This window comes from Labrus mixtus, chromosome 5 (assembly GCF_963584025.1).
Source record: "Labrus mixtus chromosome 5, fLabMix1.1, whole genome shotgun sequence".
NCBI classification, from domain to species: domain Eukaryota; kingdom Metazoa; phylum Chordata; class Actinopteri; order Labriformes; family Labridae; genus Labrus; species Labrus mixtus.
This window is the reverse complement of record NC_083616.1, coordinates 17,201,374-17,222,069: the sequence shown is the minus strand read 5'-3', so window position 1 is coordinate 17,222,069 and position 20,696 is coordinate 17,201,374. Positions and strand designations below refer to the sequence as shown.

Genomic DNA, 20,696 nt, shown 5'->3' with positions numbered 1-20,696 from the left:
CAGAAACAACTCCACCTCCATGACAAAACCTGGAACATGTTCACATTTCATAATACTGTTTGTTGTTTATTAACACAGCAACAAAGACCATTTTAAAGTTAAAGCTTAAAGTTATCATATTGTGTTCCTTTTCAACAAGTTTTAATACTGTAAGTCTCAGAGCTTCCCAAAACATACCTGTAAAAATCCACTCTGCTCCTGTATTTTATCATGACTATAAACCCCTCTATTTCAGCCCTGCTCACAACAGGCTGTTTCTGTGTCTGTAGCTTTAAATGCAAATGAGCTGTGTCTGACCACGCCCTTCTGGCAGGGCTTGTGTGGCTAGTAGTTCTGCAAAATTCAGACAATACCAGAGAGAAATGTTACACTTCTTTGATCAAGTGGAGATGATGTAAACTCCTCAACTTCCCTGTGAAGTAAACCTGCAGTTTTAAACACCAGAGGCAGAAATAAACAAATCCGGATCAACAATCCGATTGTTATCTACTGTGTAAATGTTTTTCAAGCTTAGCTTAACTCACAATCCAAATCACCTTATAACAGTTTAGGTCATTACATGTAACAGAGAGCTGGTTTTCACTGCAGAGTTTATGTTTGTGTTAGTTAACAGGACACCTCAAAACTATGTTAGCAAATTGTATATGAATTTGTGGAAATTCTGCCTGTGGGCTGAAGAGGAATTTAATCATTTTTGTATCAGAAATTAGGACGTGTATTTTTCTTCTCTAGCCAGAAAGACTAATTTCTGTAAAAAAAAGTTTACACCAAACCTCCTTCAACTTTTATGCCACACTTCATCAAACAGTATGGAAAAGTACCAAAAAGAGTCCATTGGTGTTTTTCTTTGCCATATTATTCTGCTTTCCAGTGGTATAGGTTGCCAATTTGAAAGCCCAACCCTATAAAGTTAAGAGTTAGTACGAAGAACATCGCTGTGTCATTCTGTACATTTGTTGGCACGTCAACTCCAGATGCTGCAAAAAAGATGCGGTTCATTACATTTAACTGGAATTAGTTCACACAAATCCCTCACATTTTGTCCCTCTTCAGCGTCCCTCACATAATCTCAAAAATGTTATTATCCTAATGTATATATCAAATGAACTCCTCTTATTGGAAAAAGTACATTTTAGATAAGCATAAAATGGAATGGCTTGTTTGTTTTGGAAAAAGGGGGTAGTTAGTCGCACATCATGTAGGTGGAGGGTGGTACGAATACAGCAGACCGAGGAAGAAGATAATATCTCAACGTTTCGACCCGAGGTCTTCTTCAGGTGATAATTTAGAAGACCTCAGGTCTAAGTGTTAAGATTTTGATGGAATTAAAACTTTTTGTAGCATTCCAGCAAGTCTGCAGACATTTTTTTTCTCTTGGCTTGTGTTTTGTGTCATATATCTCTTGTTGTTTTCCGATAATTGCTTCTCTTATCGACTTAATGTCAGTGAAAATCAGGGTCCCCCCTTAATGATCCCTATTATCCCCCCCGACATCACTTTGGAAATCCTTTATAACTTGTTGCTGACATCAGCATGATTATGTATGATAATGTTTATTCTGCTGTGGATGTAGTAAAGCTTTTTTAACATGTTTCTGTTGACAATACTGTATAGTTAATCATATGCACTCTCTGAAACATTGTCAAGGTCTTACCTCACACCCAGGAACTTGGGCTGTTCTCCCGGAGCCGAGGTTTCAGTTTCCATCTTCAGACTGTCGATGTGAGCGATGGAGATAACTGTGGCAGCCACGTACCACGGCAGACCCAAGAAGGAGCAAACCACCAGCAGGACTGCCACCCAGAACAGATCCAAGTGGTAACCTGCCCCTTTCTGGTACAGACAAGAAACACAAGGTCAAACACTGTTTACTATATGTGCACTGTCAGGCTGTGGCAGTTTTAAGAGCTTGGTTGCAGACCCAGGCAATGCCTAATACAATGCAAGAATCTCCAACATTCTCTTTTCATTGGCTTTTTTATGCCATTAAGTAGAGGATAGTGGATAGAGAAGAAACTGGGGTGAGAGAGTGAGGAATGAGGCAAAATGCTGAGGGTGGGAGTCAAGCCTGGGCTGTCCGCTTCAATGACTATATCCTTGTGCGTGACATAATGACTAGGCTTTCTGGCACCTTTCTGCTACTAATGATGTGTTGATCCTTGTCAAAGAGCTGATATCAGAAACATGATCTCTCAAGTTCAGCTGTAGCTCTCTGAGCATCTGCTTTTTGAACTGAGCTGTGTTCACTCACTGCCATGAAACATCTCTCACTCCCATGAGAAGAATGACAACAATATTTAACTACAGTGTGAAGGTAGACAGTGTTCAGTACAAGCTGTGGTTTGTTGTGGGGAACACTTGAAAATCCTAACTTCACGTAAATCAGGTGAGATACAACGAGAGGGAGAGAAGAAGAAGTCTTACTCTTATCATGTAATGAAAATGGTTTTTTTTGTCTGTAAAAATCTAAAAAATAATTTATATAGATTGTACACAGATTAAAGCAATTTCAAAGCGATTTATTAAGCAGGTTATGTTGAAAAATAACACTCTAGATTTTGTTGTTCTCCTGAGAATAGCCAATTATTACAAATCTCCCACTTGTATCACGAGGAGTAAATTTCACTCCCAACACTTCACTATACTACCTCACTAACAAGAAGAACATTAGCTCCAGTATACATCTAAAACGAACAGTTACTTAGGCATGTTTAAGCCTTACATATGAGGGTTATACATTTCTACCTGTTTAAAAATGAATAGTTTATTAGTAAATGGTCTTTTACCTTCAGCTTGTGCTCCTTCCTGTTGACGATCACAGCAGTAATCTGTTGGTCCATGAAGACCAGGATGGTGACCAGCAGGGCAGGAAGCGCAGAGGCAATGTACACCCACCAGGGGTTTCCTCCGAAAGGGGGCACAAACCAACCCCTGTTAGGACTTGTTGGCTGCACGGGAGAAAGACGGAAAAATTATTACAATGAATAACTGGCCTTTAGTGTCTTTAATATAGACTGTAAAATGACTGTTCTACAGTACTGGAAATACAAGGTAGGAATTTCAACATTTTCTTTTGTATTATTAAACTATTATTTCATGAGGGAAGCAGGGAGGGCCTCACCTTGAATTCAGTTGGCACAATGAGTTTTGGAGTATCTACTCCCACAAGAATATCAACTCCACAGAAGATGAGGATGGCCAGAATGATGGCAAAGTCACTGATGAGTTTCCTGACCTGGTGGAAGTGAACAAAAAAAAACACCTCTCTGTTAACTGGCTGTTCCAACATTTGAACACCACGTTCATTTTGATAACAGATGAACCTGTCGGATTAGATCAGCTCTGTGCGGCCGACAGTGACTTACAGTGGTGGGGAAGAACGGGCTGCTCTTGAACTTCTTCAGACACATGGAGCAGGTGTAAGTGCCAAAGAACAAGATGAAGGACATGAGGGTGATGTCCGGGACAAAGTCACAGGACTTGCCCACCAGCTCCCCTTTGTACTTCAAGCAATCCGTCTTTGTGAGGGACGACCACGTAGCGTTCATTGGCTGCACAGAAACAATGAGAATCTGAGACAGCTATCGAGACAGATGAGTGTCACACAAAGCTCTGCAGGTACAAGAGGGGGTTTTTGAGTGTAAGGATTTGAATGTAACAACTGTCTGCACCTAAGAGGCGGAACGAGCTGAGAGACAACTGCAGCAGATAGCTTCAGAGTAGAGTCACAGATTGTCAGAGTAACCTCAAACTGAAAACATTGTGCTTATCGGATGATTAATTTTGCTTCTTTATAGATTGTAACAGGTCTTTTGAAGGTTGTCAGACCAGAGTCCTTCAATTTGAACGCTGATTGAAGTAAATCTGTAATGTATATGCAGCACACTTAAGTATAATCGAGCCATGGTTCACACAACATGTAGTATATATATATCATATGGAAATATTTTGCATTCCGTACAGCAATAAACACAAGACCAACTCACCAGATCAGTGTTGTTCCAGTACCAGACTGAAGTACCTTCCAAAGGATCGCCAACGATTGTTGAACTATTCTCTGCAAAGACAACACAAAACTTCCCTTCAACACAGGTTTCTAGTGATTTTGAGTCATCTGAAACTCAGCTTTATGTTCTGATACCTTAATGCTTTCTCAGTATATCTGCCATGCATGTTACAATCCCATCGTAATTATAGTTATCATTGTTTTGGGCTCATATAGCCTACGGTAAAAGCTAATCTTAGCCACATCAATGAGTGTAGCAAATGTTATGGCCATCTGATCTCTTTCTCCTTCTGTTTCTGTTCGTCTATCTAATGTAGCTGTGCATTAAATGCCCCAAAAATAAAAAAAAACTCAGAATCAAGGAGAAATAATTGGGGTCAATAGATCAATAAAGAAACCAAGAAATTTAATTCATTGAGGTAAACAGCTGGTTTGGCTGAGAGTGGTACAGACAGTATATTTGTGTGTATGTGTGAGTCAGGTAGACAGGGTTTTTCTTTTTCAAAGCAAAATTCAGGCTTCCCCTTCTGCATTTCCTATTCTCTATCACAAAAGAGAATTAAACACTTGTTGTGTGGTATTGAAGCCTCAAGACATGGACTGAAAATACAGTTTGACAATCCTGTTGCTTTTTGAATGACTTGATTTCTTATTTATTGATCGATGTAGTACGTATTGTTAAGGATTGTAGTAGAGTCCTAGTTACTATTTGGATATTTTTGGGTTGTTGTTTTTTTTTTCTTCTTTATTATCAATTAATTAATTCATGAAATTATTATCATTGCTATTTGTATGTGTCTTTGCCTGAGAGGCTGGTTAAATTATATTTTGCATTCTGATTTTTTCAAATGATCTCCGTCATTAAACTGTGCTGGTGATCAATGCTATGTTTGAGGATCACATTAAATTAGAGGAGTAAGATGCTAATCCACTATGACTGTTAAGTGTAATCCATATGTATGAAACCTGTACAAATAAATCTGGTTTACTTGGTTAGTTTTCAGAGAGAACATGTTATTAAAACATGGACAAATCAATAGCAATGTGTCTTACATGTGATATTCAGGGATTAAATACACTGTTGACTCAAAGCCAGGATAACAGTATCTAGACTTCAAAGTTAAACCATTTCTCACCGAGGACAGTGGGGGCCATACATAGGCAGTCGTACTGTGTGACATACTCCATCGTAAAGTCGGAGTTAATAGGATAATGGTGAGCTAGTTTGAGCATCTTCTTGAAGGCATCATAAATGAAGATGAAGCTGATGAGGCAGGAGAAGCCCTCCTCAGTGAACCGTGTGAAATACTGAACCAGGAAGCTGGCGTCAGTGGCCACAAGCACTAGGCATAAGAACGCCGACCACAGACCGATCCACAGCCGGAACTCCAAGTAGTCAAAGTCGTTTTCTCTGGGGGGAAAAAAAAAACACAAAATAAATTACTTAAATAGATTTGATACAGGGAATACATTTTCACATAGAGAAGAAAGCTGAGATATTCAGCAAAGTCAGCCCTGACGTCATCTTTTGTGACTGTATTGATTGAGAGCCCGCTGGCAGCAGGATTTACATACTTTGCGTTTAACTGGAACTTTGGAAAACTCAGAAAAGGGGGAGAGTACCTGCTAAAATTAAAGAGCAGCCGTTCAAACACCAGAACAGGACCAGTGCTGCTGAGGATAGTGAGAGGCTGGCCAGCCAGCAGACAAAAAACCCCACCTGCAACTGCCGTTCCCAGAAAACTCTCCAGCACACCCTGCACACATGAAGGGAAAGAGTTAGGGAAGAACCAAAACTGCCTTTTACCTCTAACTTTAATCCTAAACGGAAGGATGCAAAGCTCAGTCTGACCTGCATGTTTTCTGTTGCATCTCCCAGCAGACCTCCAAAGGTGATGGCATTTGTCACAGTTCCCAAGTAAATAAACAAAATGGCTGACAAGGCCTGAATGTGAAATGCATCGGTGAAGTCACTGACAAAGAAAGGCGCTTTTCTTTTTATGTCAAGTAATAGACCCCCACAGAACCTGAAAACAGAAACACAACATATGGGTTGTTTTTGGAATACCAAACAAAACACAGAAATGATTTTTATGTATTTGTGACGCTGCAGTCAAACCTAGGGTCATGCTGCACTCTGGTTCAGTAGTCACGTAAGAATAGTGTGTTTTAATGTTTCAAAGATCCACATTTTTACTCTAGTATGTGCTTGACATAAGTTACATTCTAGCTCTGCTTTACCAAGGTTTATAGGTCATACTTTTGTTGGTTGACACATTTATCAATGGTTATAAAAAACTACTATTCAAAAATTCTATATTCATTAAAAAACATGAAATTATAGTAATGAATCAATTAAGAAAATGTTGATTTTATTAACTGTTTGATACCTTCCGGTCTTCTTAAGCTCGTCCCCTACAGCGTGTCCTCCTCCTCCTCCTCCTCCTCCATGCCCTCCGTCATGAGGCATGTCTCCGTTCATCTGAGAGTCTCCTCCTGCATACATGTTTTTCCTAAAATACACATACTTAAGTATCAGTCCACTAGGCTCATAACCTCATATATTAATAACTTATTTCATTAAAGAGTTTTTTCAAAGCAGGTCATATAGTGGAACACATTAAATACAGCGTGGAGTGGTGACATCAAAACTTGAAGGGTCTTGTGTTGCCTTTTTGTCTGAGTGAGCTGCATGAAATGAACTGAAATGCTCTGACTTTACCGATTCAAACTGTGTCTTTAAATAAAATCCACTGCTGCTGTTCAATAATTGAACGCTGTGCTGTACTTATGGACACACCTCAGTGATTTTGCAGCTTCTGCTGTTCCGTACGATAATGTAGTTACTGCACACACAGCATTTAAAACAGGTGGCTTCTTAAATGTTTGATGTCGGGTCGAGTTGTTTTCCATCAATTTCTGTTTGTTTACCATGCTCTTTAATCTCCTCTTGTATTGATACTGTAACCACTAACTTTTTTTAATCGTCGGATCCTGTTACTGATACTACAGTTACATTTAGTTTGCCTCTCGCTTTACACAACCGCACTACATAACACTGGTTAGAATATAACTCTTGTTATGCAGTACATATGTGGAGGTGCCTGAATTTGTCTCAGCTCAAACATGCATGTCTTCTTCACTGCAGTCTTTCCTCTGTGTGCATGTCGAAATGGATTTAATAAATAACCAGAAGACTTGTGCGCAGCCCGAGGGTCTTGTAGAATCAGTGAACAGTTGTGGGTTCAGATTAGATCATAACAGTGAAATCGCTCAAGTGGTTACACCTCTAGGCTACAGTCACTTCACAATCCTCTTAAAGCTTTTACAAACAATTTGACATTTATCAAAACAGTGTTCACAGAAAGGGAAGTTATATTTTCTCATTCTTAAACCTCTAGTTCTAGTTTCTGGTTCTCTCTAAAGTAACACTGCAGACGGCTTGCTATAAACATTTTGATGATTATTGTTTGGTTTTTTTTAAGCTGAGACAAAGCAACAAAGCGCAAGCTCAAAAGTTGGAGTTGTTGCCAGACCTTTTGTCAGAGGAGGGGAGTGATTTTGGAGGCTCTATCCTGATGGCCGGGTCCCATTCTCCAGGAGGAAGCACGATCACTTCATCCAGGAACTCATCGATACCGGCCAGCAGGTCTTGTCTGTCCTTGGCTTTATACGCAATGTCATGAAAGACCTGAACACAAACATACAGAGTGAGGGGACGAGGCAGTCAAGTGTGAAAGAGGCCTGTCAAATCATGCGGTGTCACCAGGCAGCCATCTGTGATATCAAATATGACAATCAAGTGGAAAAGGGAATGAGATCCTATGACTTTCTAACTTTATTTGGCCTACAGTTTGACTCTGAGCAAAGTATTGCTTAAAAAACAAAGAATTCAAAGATTGGGTATTGCATCGAGCTGTATGTTGTTCCTCCTGCATTGTCTTACTCCCTGTTCTGGAACAAGCTTAATGAGGCTTCAAGTGTCAGAAAATAGACAGTAACAAAGATGAGGTGTGGTATTGGCATACTGACCTCGTCTGACATCAGCGTCGCGATGGCTCTGCCGATCTCGTGGTACGACTTCGCTTTGCCTTTGGGTCCAAGCAAGATGAATAAAAATCTGCAAACAGAGCAAAGTTGTTCCTACTGTAAAGTATGGAAGTGATGGGGTATCTGAAGAAGACAGCTCTTTAATATAAAAACCAAGTAGAAAAACAAAAACGTCCCACCCTCTTAATGTCTTAATGGCTCTTTAGTCACAACAACACCAGAGGTAGACGACACAACAAAGCAGTGTTTTCAGAAACTAATCCAGTCTTTTACATAAGCCCTGCAGAAGATTGTACCTCTTATTATGTTAAGCTGATAAAAAAAAAAAAAAAATTAAGTTTTGTATGTTAATTCAATTTTGGAATGTTTTAATATCTTTAATTTCCTTTCTATATATCACAATAATCTAAAGCGAACACACAAAATACGTAATATGTATACCTGATTATGTGATGCATTTCATGTTTAGTTTTTGCAAAGTCATTGTGCCTATCCTTTGAATGACTCGTTTCTATTAAACTATGCCCCCTAACACATTTAACTTTCTCTGTAGAAGTTTAGGAGTTCAGACATGAATCTCAGCTACCTTGTAGGAACAGGAACCTCTGTTAAGGCTCCCAGCATCACAGCTTGCTGCAATCGAACAAACGCCACAAACGGCGAGTCTAAGAAGTCCACCTCCCCCACCAGCACATTGGAGGCCTCCGCGTCTCTTGGCAACTTCTTCATAAACTTGTTCCGCAGCTAAAAGCACAAAAGAGAAGAAGAGTTGGAGACATTTCATTTTATGTTCACACCAGCAAGCCGGTCATTACAACGCACATTCAATTAGACAACCTAGATCAAAAAGGACAATCCCATTCATCCGAAATACCAAACCAGGATCTCCTGTGGTGTGAAAATGAGGCTGTATCTCTTTCTGTCACACTGATGAGGAGGTGCATGTATATGGCATTCAGATGCCTGCTGAGCTAACACAGGTTACACAGTTTACACGACAATAATGCCAATGGTGTTTCATTATCTTCACAGACTGACTGACGAAACTGATTCAAATGAGCGTTTTAACATCTTACCGTAAATGTATTGTAGACATTTAAAATTCTGATGTGAAGTTTGACAAACAGTATTAACATGTACACAAACAAATAGAGCTGTAATGTTTTTAAACTTTCAGCTTCTATATTCAAGACGATTCTTCTCAACTTTTTTTTGGAGCAGTCAATTTATTTTCCCTGCTGAAAAATTCAAAGTGAAATACAAACTTCCACGGGCCCCTCCAGGTAAATATTATTATTACTGTTATCTGTTATCAGGGGTGTCCTCTGAAATAGTGTTAAAAATGAAAGGAGATCTAGAAACACCATTTTCCCGTAACTTTTTTTTAGGGCATTTGTTGTCGAGAAATGTGAAACCCCGTCTCAAACAGTTAATGAATATGATCCATAAATAACAGAATCTGCAAAAGATAAATCTAAGAAACTAAACTGGGCAACAATGATGATGGATGATGTTAAATTTGGCATTATCAATCAGGATTTAAATAGATTAGATCAGAGTGAACACTGACATTTCCCCAGGTCAGAGTGAGGCCAATACCAAACATTTTATGTAAAAACAGATTATTATTATTTTAAATACGTGATGTAAGAGCAGTTTTGTAACTTTGATATGAGTTCAGTACATCGAAATCATTAAATACAAATAAGCACAAATGGTTAAAACGTAGAGATGCCCTAATTTTTCATATTCCTTTTTTATCCTTGTACTTTAGGACCAACCATTAGTGAGGGAAAGAAAGAACAAAATGGAGACAGACTGTCTGTGGATCACTTGTCATCAATCTTAACATCCCCAGATCATGCACTGGCAAAATCTCCGCTGTCAACCTTTGAAGACTGAAATCCTATAAACTGGTGACCTTCAGCTGGCAAGATTCATACAGATCCAATCAAAGGCTGTTGAGCCGTGTTAGCATTTGGTCTGTCTGTAAATGATTAAGTGGTGAGGTTAAAGCGGTGTTAAAAATGCAAACCATGTCTGCTCACTGCTAATCCACACTAGACTAGACTGCCCTCTTAAACTGAAAGCGTACAAGACAATCAAATCTGTCCAGTTTGGTTGTGAACATGAGGCTGATACTCATTTATGTCATTCATGTTTTCATTGTTTTTGTAGAGTAGCAGGCTGCGTTGGGATTGGGATCCAAACACAAATCTCCTGGGAGTGGGCAGTTTTAAAAATGTGTGCAGGTTGAGCAGGCAATCACAAATCTCCCTGTAGGTCCCTCATTTATCTAGTACGCAAAAAGATGGAATCAACAAATAATGTGGAAATTAGGGTTTAAACCTGGGTTGTACAACAGGCATGAATCTGGAACCTTTTGGTTTAAACACATCAGTCGGCTACACTCGTTCATGTACTTAACAAGTAAAATTAGGTATTGAATGCATAAATAACACAAAATAATCAAGATTAACAAATGACACAAATAAATCATACAGTCTACTAAGGATTGCTGTCGAGGAAGAGAAATTTGCTGATCAAATCTGGTCCTATTGATCAATACAGGCCCACTGTGTCTTTCTTTTCTGATAAAAGATGCAGCCGCGGACACTAAATGCCCTCTCTGACAGCGCACTATGCAGGGATACTCAGCATGAAACGTGAAAGCTTTGAAAGAGCAGCTGATAGCTGGCCTGAGCCTCATCTGACTGCATCAAAATGCTGTGAAAACGTGGCCATTATTCTCCGGACAATGTTACTTATGAGAATGTTACCAATAGGTAATGTTTACCAATAGGTAAAATGTAAACATGGGGAGAGAAAATTGCTTCTTTCCATGAAATAATTTGTATTATTTATTGCATAAATTCAGACTTTTGTGATAAGCTTTAAATATTTAGTTTATATATATATATAAACAGTATTGTGATTACAATAAACCTGTGATTTATTGTGCAACACTACTTTAATGTAGACCTTAATACCGTTTAATTAACTATGCTTGAGTAGATATGAGATATTGTAACCCAAATCCATAATCAGCAGCTTCATTGGGAACAATAAGGTAAAGAGTAGTTTTACTGAAAACTGGTCATAGTTTGTTCTGATTGATTTCAGTGGATTTTTGTTTTTAAATGAAGTTTTTAAACTTTTCAGCACTATAATTAAATTGCTATTTACTTCAATAATTAAAAGAGGGTGAAACAACGTTCAAAAGGAATGTTTAAATACTTGAGGCATTGAAACTAAAGTGTACTGTAAACTGTTACTGTACTACTACAGACATGTGGCCGCTGTGGAGATGATCACTGCATGCAGGCCCACAGAGGGAACCTTATAAGTGGTATTGATAGGCTGAGTGGGTGAAAAAGAGTTTTAGTTTAGGAGATTTGTTTCCTGTCCTGTTACCTCTTTACTCTACTTGTCCCACAGGAAGTCTTACTGGGTAAGTCTGACCTAATTCTCTTCTGCCAGAGGCCCGGTCTGCCATGAGACTAAATTAATAAGAGGTTTATATAAACAGTGGTAATCTAAATAAACAGCAACACGTCTAAATATCAATAAGGTGAAACACCATTTTCTTGTCACATGCGGACATTTCAACTACAAGTGCTGCTCCCTGCAGAGGAACATGATCTGAAAACTAATTTCCTTTTCTGCTGATCCAATTTTTGTGAAGTCACAAATCCACTCAGAGCCTAAAATGAAATGTGATTTTAGGACTTGAATAGGGAAGAAGTCCCAATCAAAGCTGAACATTTTGGAGTTTTTACCCCAGGATTGTTGCTTCAACAGTAGCTACAGAAATCTATCAAACATTATGCTATGGGATACACTGAATAAACTACAATATTATATCTGCTACACTGTCGTTCAACAAAAAGCTATGTTGTGATGTACTTTCAGAAACATACTGTATAAGCAAAATGGATGAGTGTTGTTTCTACAAATGCGAGAAGGCAAAGGCAAACACGATCATGGATATCATATAATGTGCATTACAATACTGTATCTTTTTCCCATTCATCACTGATTAATTTATGTTTTATATTTACTATTTAGTAACCAGTTTCTGAAATACAGGGCTGTAATCTCCCCTTTTGGGCACTCCAAGCACCTGTAACATAAATCTAATTTTTCCATTGCACATTATGTTTTGTGTTAACTTCCTGTGCCTTTTTTAGTTTTGATCTCTCTGTCATAGCATATGGTTTTAACATTTTCTCCTTTCCCACGGTCAACACACAGACGTCAAATTATCTGGACTTTTTTCCACGTATTGACATGATTACAGTTAGTCCTCCATTGTCTGATAAAAGCTCGACCCTAGCAACCGCCTGCTTTTCCTAGTAACAGTGTGTTCTTCTGAACAACGGTGACCTATCAAGGGATCGCCGACTGTTGCTGTAGGTAATTGACCAATCAGAATCAAGTATTTAACACAGCTGTTTAATCAATGTCTATAACAACCAGGGTTGTCACAATCCTCTAAAGCTTTGGTTTGTTTTGGTTTTCTCCTTGATAATGATTCAATTAGATTTTCAGTCCAAAAAACATGCGCACTGACTGCTATGCCAGTGAACACATTTAATTGCACCACAATTTCCCACTCTCGTTATAAATTGGATGTTAAGACAGGGAAAATGCATTTTTTATAAATTGCTAAAAATATGCAAATAATTATCCAGAGGGAAGTTTAAAAGGTAAACACATTAACAGGGAATCACTAGCAACCACAGAGTACAACAACAAGACAACGAAGTCATGGAAGTATTCAGGTTAACTCACCTGTTCTTTTTCTGGTTTGTCAGAAATGTCGTTCAGGCTGCTGGAGGTCAGGTTCTTGTGAGTTGTGGTGGGACTATCTGTTCAAACATATCAACTCTGAAAAGTTAGAGCAGCTTCACCTCAACACCAAGAACTAAGAACTGGATGGAAACCAGGGATGGCAGAGACCCATGAAAAGACAGTGGCCCAGACAGTTTGCTCCACATGCAGCACCCGAAAGAATCAACAAGCAAATTCTTAAAGCGATCCGAAAGACAATCACTGACAGAGATTGTTCACCGTCAACCCAGGACTGCACAAGAGGAAAAATATCATACCACTCCACTATCACTATGAAGTTACGTTGAAATTATCTTTCAGTCAGTTTACGCTGGCTAAAAGATACAAATGTTGCATTTCCATACAATGTGTTAGAAGCTTAAAACTTTAAGACTGTTGCTGCTTCATTCAAACTAACGAGCCAGTCTAAAAACAGTAATTAGAATGTAAAGAAGCTGCACTGTTTTCTGAAAATAATATAAGGCACAGCTATCTTCTAGCTTATAACATGTTAGCAGATATGGAACTAAAGCATCTCTCAATGCAATTTAAAGTGTATGCTAAACAGTAGGACAAAACGTTTCTGATAGAGCATTAAATCTCCACATATTAACCAAAAATTACAGAGCGGTTACAGATTGGATCACTTTATTCTACTGGACTAATGAAGTTATTATTCCTCAAACATTATTCTCTTATATTTTTTGGCTTATACTTTCTAATGTCTATCCTTAGTCTGAAAAACATATAGAAAAGCTTCACTGTTAAGTGTCCATCTTTCCCATCAGGTTCTTTCCCTAAGTGCTTTCCTCACAGAAGCAGGTGGACGGCACACTCTGATCGACACTTTGCTGACTTTTGGTTCCACCTCGTCAACTTCAGCAGCAGAGAGCTGACAGCAAGAACGTGACCTTACTTTAGTGCTGCAGCTGTTCAAGATAAGAGGCTGTGTCCAGAGAGACGCAAATGAGAGCAAATTCTGATGCCACTGTGGTTCAGGTTCATACATCTGCACCCTGAGCATTCTGGGTAATAACATGCTTGTCAGTATGATGCAGCCAGTGGGAAATAATATGCCTGATATAGGCCTAATAAAGTTTCTAAGGTTTTGAGCTAAAAAAAAAAAAAAAAAACCTCTGAAATGAATAAATAAACCACTTGCGATCAAGGATGCACACACATTAGTTCTACTCTACTTGATACATTTAGTCTAATTGACTGATGTGTTCACATTTAACGCAATGTTTTTGTAGTTCCTTTGTTCAAACTGCAGTTTTCAAGTTCCAGCTGGAAGTAATCCAATCGTTGGACCAAACAAAAGTAGCATAATTACATTTTTGTAATTTCTCTTTGAGCCACACAGATTCGATACGTGCCAAAAAGTTAGATACTGTGGCATCTGAGAGAAATTAAACATTCAATTTAAAATATAAATATCATTTTTATGTCTTGGTAGATTCACAGAGCAAAAACACCAGCTTCTTTGTACTTTAAAATATGCCTTAATTAAGTCCATAAAGAAAGAATAAAAACTGTGTTTTTTTAGTACAAACACAAGCAGAGATTTTCTACTGATCCTTGGTCTGCAGTTTGTACATGAACTGAGTCCAGTGAACTTACTAAGCCAGTCCATGCTGGAACTCCTTTGGCTTTGCAAGTCCTCCATTGACATACGACCTGACAGGCAGGTCACCGAGTTGTCAAGAGGACTGCGAGCTTTTAGTAGCGGCAGAAGGTTATCAAATCCAATCCAAGAGTAGCAAGAAAAAAGCAGGGAAAAGAAGCAGAAGAGTTGACAGGAGAGTTTAACGATAAGCCCACTGATCCAAAGGAATAGCATTGTTAGTAGAGCAAAATGAAGTGTTTTAGTAAGAGACATGAAAACATGATTGATAAGTATTTCTAAAAGCTAATCAGAGAAACTGTGAGGTGTGAGGAATGACATTGTTAAATCAGTAAACCATGAGTCATTGGACAGGGACGCCTCGACAGGAGTCAAATGACATAATAATAAACTAGTATGTGTACTTTATCTTTATGAAGTTGTTGTATAATGATAATTAATTATGCCTTTTATGTCAGTGATCCTGATAAGAGGATGAAGAAAAAACACAGGTAGTACATTTCAGGAAAAAATCATTAGTAAGAAGTCCAGTTATTTTTAATTTAGGCACAACAGTGCTATCATATGCTGATCAATATAAATATCTTGGCTTGACATTGGATGAAAACATGACTTTTAAAGAAGCTGTGAGTGTTTTGACTCAGTCAACTGGTCGAGCTCTGGGATCTGTACTGAACAACGTTAAACACTGTGGTAATCTGGGATTTCAGACTTATACACAACTCTATCATTCATGTGTGTGTCCAGTGTCTGATTATGCTTCTGGTGTCTGGGTTTTCCCGGAACATCTAATTTGCAATTCTGTACATAATATAAAATCTGTATTCCATAAGAATAATATGTCCTTTATTTTTCTAAATAAATTAACTTGTGATATTCAGGAGATAAAAAATAATATGTTTCTAATGTACAAAGAGAAATGGTCTGTGGATATATGGTGCAAACCAAAACTAAGAACGTATTGTCTCATAAAGGATTGCTACAGCGTAGAAGCCTATGCTAAATTTAATTTAACCAAAAGACAAAGATCCCTCTGTGCTCAGCTACGTTCAGCAAAATTGCCATTAGCTTTAGAGACCGGCAGGTTTAATGCCATTCCAGAGGAAGACCGAGTTTGTTTGTTGTGTGAGTTAGGAGAAACTGAAAACGAGATTCACTTTCTGTTTTACTGCCCGATGTATGATGACATCAGGGATGTTCTTTTTAAAAGAATGTCTTCAATTTATGTTGATTCCTTTTGGCCAGACGATTATGAAAAACTTGAGTTGTGTTTTAAAAAAGGAACCTTTGTTATAGCAGATTTTGTTTGTAAAGCCTGGGAAAAAAGACATAGCACATTATTTAAGACTGAATTGTGACAGGAGCCGGCAACTTTGTAATGTTACGATTTGTAAATGTGATCCACTGCAACTGAATTCTTTGGTGTCTTATAAGCCCATGAGGGTTGGGCACTCTGTGTGCATGACACGAAAATAAATTAATCAAATCAAAAAACAAAAATAAGAGGCTCAGACTTTTAATTGGGTCTAGCTTCTTTTTAAAAACTGCAACACAACAGATCATAAACATTAAGAGCTTTTATTATGATAGTCATAGACCAGTTTCATAAAATCTGATATCATGTAATAAATAATTTAAATGTCCAATGACTCATGGCTCTTAACAGATCAATAACATATTCAACACAATGTCAATGTGTAACTATCAGTTCAGGTATAGATATCAGTTTGTGTTAGGGCTGTCACTTTGCTCACGTTGGAAACTACTCATGTTTGAAAGGTTACTACAGACATGTTATTGTATAAACATGTTGTATGTACAGTGTTCTGTGTTATTCTTGTCTGAGATAAGTCTTGGTGAAGCAAAGTGACAGCCCACCCTCTGTGATAATTGAAATGTAAAGAGGATTAACAGTTCAATGACGTTAGATCTTGACTGCTGCAAGCACTAATCTTAATCTTTTAGTATTAAAATTCTTGGAAATGTTTGTACTAATTCCAATGGACGAGGAAAAAAAATCTAATCGTTTAGTGTTAAAATATTAAGCTGAGGACCATTTTGAAAAGTATCTCAGCTGTGCAGTTAGTCCAGTTGCCAACAGTAAGTGCATACAAAGTGTTGTTAGAGTGATAATACCAAATGTTTCTAATGAATTAGCATAAGACATCTGAAAGCTTTAGTTGACTACTTCAATTACAGGTTTAGTAGTATTAACATGAAGGATTTTGAGTTAACACCTTCATGATTTAGTATAAGGGGCAACATTTTTGTTAAGTCTCCAATTAAAAAGATGTTTTTGGAGTCTGTTAAGGACACATTGATGGTTACATGGAGAGGATGGCAGAAGTGCATACTTTATCGCACACTTAGGCTTTCTTTCAAAGCCCTCAGAACTCATAATAAAGATTAGGTCTTATGTTGAAGTTACAAAGTCAATCTACTGTATGTTTTTGATCAAATTTCTTATGGAGTTAAAGAGCCGATTTTTTTCTTCACTATGTGTAAAAAAAACAAAAAAAAAACAAAGAGGAGACTGCACCAAACTGGCATCAGTATTACCGTTTTCCTGGTTGGTAAACAGCCTACTTGCACTGGAGACTGTCTTTCCAATGTCAGCCAGAGAGCGTAGGTTCGACTTCTTGGTCTGATGACGGTGTTTCCGTAGCAACGTGTACATTACTTTGTCCTTCAGCTCTGGTTTCAGCTGGCCGATCTCAATCTGGTTGTCAGTGATCAGCTCTGAAGATGCGGAGAAGGAGGGGAAAGGATGAGGATAAATGATTTCAGTCGTTAATCGTCCAGCAAGAAAATAAAAATACACATTCCTTCATTGTAACAATTGTCAAATCCGTTGGGATAATCATTTTCGCATCTCGAAGACGACAAAAGAGAAGAGATGAGTCTTCAACGGCGCTAACAAAAAAAAAAAAACAACTCAAGAGTGGGGTCAGATTAGATATGAAGTGGTAAGCTGTTCCATGTTCCCGGTTCGGAGCAGCCACGCTAAGGCTTGATGGCCCCTGGATACAAGACCAGTAGTTTTAGGTACATCCAGGAGCAGCTGACTGGTTGACATAAGCATTCTAGCTGGAGTGTGAGCATGGCTATGTTCAGCCGGCTAAGGCAGTGCCAATCCATTAAGAGCTTTAAGAGTCAACAACAAAAATTTTAAATCAATCCTGTAACAAACAGGAAGCCAGTGGAGGGAGAGAGACACAGGTGTTAATGTGTCTCTCTTTTTCTTAACAGTAAAGAGGCGAGGAGTATTGAACTGTAGCAGACACCGGATGGATTTCTTATCCAAGCCCACATACAAAGAATTACAGTAATCAAGACGAGACGCTATAAATGCATGGATCACCCTCTCTAAATCTTTAGGAAGGAGATAGGCTTTTACTTTAGCTATAAGCCTCAACGGATAGAAGCTAGACTTAACAGAAGAAGTCTGCTTGTCAAAATTGAAAACACTCTGGAAGAGTGAATAGAAGCAAAAAATGCCCTCTTGATTCTCGTTAGGACTCAATTTGTTCCTCCCAGAGTGTAATTCTAATGCATGAAAGTGGCATCATGAAACGGCTCAATCAAAAAAGGCCTTGACTATTACTTAAAAAGATAGATAGCAGCCCTGAGGGAGTTTCTCCTCGTGTGGGGGGTTTAGTGCTGTTAATGTCCCATCCATCAAGGCACCAAGCCTCAAAGCAAGAGGCCCAGCTCCGTTCAGCCTGTACACTCCATGCAGCACACTCAATTACTTCACATTAATCACTCGGAGCGGTGAGTCTCCCTCCTTCTCCCTCATGCAAACAGAAACGAGGTTTGGCTGTCCTCAAATTAGGAAGTTTTTGTAGGACCATTTACCAACTATTATTTGCATGCCTCACTCTCTTATAAAATACAGTTCAGGCTGGACCTCACAGAGCTGTGGCCTTTTATTCCTCTTAAAACAAAAGCCTCTGACCCATGTGTGTAAGTCCATTAACCTGCACGCAACACTACAGACCAGCCTCTTTGTTCACTGTACATCACAGAGCACATCTAATCAAACTGACGTAAGGGGTTTTCTGTACAGGCAGGAAGATGCTGACCTTTATCAATGTCATTGTATCAAACAACAACAACAACAATTGACTTGCTTAGCTGAAATATTTAGAGAGAAATTAACGGTGTGTAGGGAAAAAAAGGAATGATCATGCCATAGTAAATGGAATTAAAGTTCAAATGAATTTATAAGTGATAATTCAGTTTGTAAATGTCTTGGTTTGATTGAGTACATGATTTTAAAAGTTATATGGGGTGATAATGAGCCTTAGAAAAACTATAATATTCTAAGCTTTAGTTTAACATATGATCTATATATAATTTTTCTTATTACTCTTCTTCCATCTCTTTAAGTTTCTTCTAATAAGAAACCAATGAGTGGTGTCTGTGCAGCTTTGTTTTTTCAACGTAATCATGGAAATGTTGATGAACTTTTCATCTATTCACACTAACCCAGTTATTGAAGCTACCTACATGGTATTCAACACTTCTATATTTTCCCATGTCACCTAGAAACCCTTATAAATGAGGAGGTGGGGGGGGGGGGGGGGGGGGGGGGGTTCAACATAAAAAGCTCCAACATCAAATCATGCACTCAATAAAACGTATTACCCACATCTTTTCACTGCACAGTACAATTCCTAAGCACTTCCTGCATTGCAATGTGAGCATATGCTGATGTGCATTCATTTCTCCCAAGACAACCATACCTTGTTCTAGAAATAAGTTGGTTAGTGACCCGCCGACTTACCAACAACCTGAGGCAGAGTGGACGCCTCCATGTCCAGCATGATGGTGCCTTTCTCTATGCACGTGCGCAGTTCAAAAAGGCTGTGTAAGGACAGAGTGGCCACGTGGGGTTTACTCCAGCGTTCACCTCCTTTCTCCACTTTCTCCTCAAACTTGATCCATCTGGAAGGATGAAAAAAGGAGTGTTACAGGCACTGATAGAACATGTTAATATTCAGATTTTTTTATTTTTTTATTTTAAAGAGCTGGTCTGACTCGATACAATTAAAGCATCTCAAATTGACTTCGAAGCAAGCACATCTTGCTGTTGATGTTTGAATGTGGCTATAGATTTTTTTTAAATTATCCAATTATGTACCTTTTCCTCATTTTTCAGATCGTTTCAAAATATTAAATGTATTGTCTGCCTGAAGCAGTGAATTGGTGCAGCTTTCTGTCTGGGCAAACATATTCTCAAATGGGTTTTTAGAGACCCTATTTTACGGTTTGATTTTAAAAAGGACAAATAAAATGAACTAAATTAAATTAAATGTTTGAAGCTACATCAAAAATCTAGCAGTTCACTTGGCAACTTTATGATACACAACCCAAAATAAAGCCCTCTGAAGCCCTGATATCTGTCCTTTTTCATTAATGTATTCTTTTAATCAGTCACTCTCCTCCCTCCCTCGGAGTCATAGAGATGAGAAACTCAACTAGTACTGAGTTGATTCAATACCAGGGTTTTTCTTTTGGTCCAGTTTGGCTGCCAACATTGTACTTGGCCATCAGCCAGTACTACCCAGCACCTCTCAGATCTTCTCTTCATTTGGAGTCTCTGAGTGCACTTGGTAAGACAAATCAGACAGGATCTGAATCTCTGCAGCTATTTGCAGAGTTATGATTATGAGATTCAAAGATGCAAGATTAATTTAATTTCCCTTATGTCAGAAAATGATAAGTATTTAAACACTACTAAATGGTTTGAAACTGATGTTGTCTTTTAGCCTTTCTAACCCGTCTTATTCCCCTTCACAGTTTCTTAGTTTTTTAATTTTCCCAGTGTTATTCATTCATTCCTCAGGGGTTGAAATTCTTGATGTCAGGGAAATCTGATCACAAATCGATCCATTTTAGTGAAGACATTGTCTTGGTATTCCCCTGTATGCTGACTATAATAATCTGGAGTAGTGACAATAAATTCTATTTTAACCTAGTTGTACCTTAAAAACAATCCCAGGTAGATTAACGTTTTTCTTTTTTCTTTGTTTTTTTGTAATAGAGTTTTTTCCAGTAAACCTAACAAGATCAGAAACATAATTTCCCAACCCACTGTGTGGGACAGCACAATCCTCTCCTCCTAATTTGAATTTTGACTGATATGTGATGAAAGTGACATTTTGAGTAAGTGAGTCA

The 20,696-nt window shown here is 38.3% G+C and overlaps 1 protein-coding gene across 7 annotated transcripts in view; it reads right to left on the bottom strand.

Annotated features, from left to right (window-relative positions):
• The window catches only part of slc4a4a (solute carrier family 4 member 4a), a 56,075-nt gene that overhangs the window by 10,192 nt on the left and 25,187 nt on the right, over positions 1-20,696 (bottom strand). For 3 of the 7 annotated variants that reach the window (XM_061038266.1, XM_061038269.1, XM_061038267.1), the window contains exons 6-21: positions 19,303-19,463; positions 17,073-17,252; positions 14,510-14,605; positions 12,851-12,927; positions 8,643-8,800; positions 8,039-8,126; positions 7,543-7,697; positions 6,397-6,519; positions 5,859-6,033; positions 5,630-5,763; positions 5,143-5,417; positions 3,987-4,057; positions 3,366-3,551; positions 3,122-3,235; positions 2,787-2,948; positions 1,655-1,833 (exon numbers count right to left, since the gene is read on the bottom strand). In XM_061038266.1, coding sequence (XP_060894249.1) covers positions 1,655-1,833; positions 2,787-2,948; positions 3,122-3,235; positions 3,366-3,551; positions 3,987-4,057; positions 5,143-5,417; positions 5,630-5,763; positions 5,859-6,033; positions 6,397-6,519; positions 7,543-7,697; positions 8,039-8,126; positions 8,643-8,800; positions 12,851-12,927; positions 14,510-14,605; positions 17,073-17,252; positions 19,303-19,463 — 2,334 coding nt within the window. The remainder of the gene's footprint in view (positions 1-1,654; positions 1,834-2,786; positions 2,949-3,121; positions 3,236-3,365; positions 3,552-3,986; positions 4,058-5,142; positions 5,418-5,629; positions 5,764-5,858; positions 6,034-6,396; positions 6,520-7,542; positions 7,698-8,038; positions 8,127-8,642; positions 8,801-12,850; positions 12,928-14,509; positions 14,606-17,072; positions 17,253-19,302; positions 19,464-20,696) is intronic. The other 4 variants (XM_061038272.1, XM_061038270.1, XM_061038271.1 and 1 more) reach the window with 2 other exon arrangements.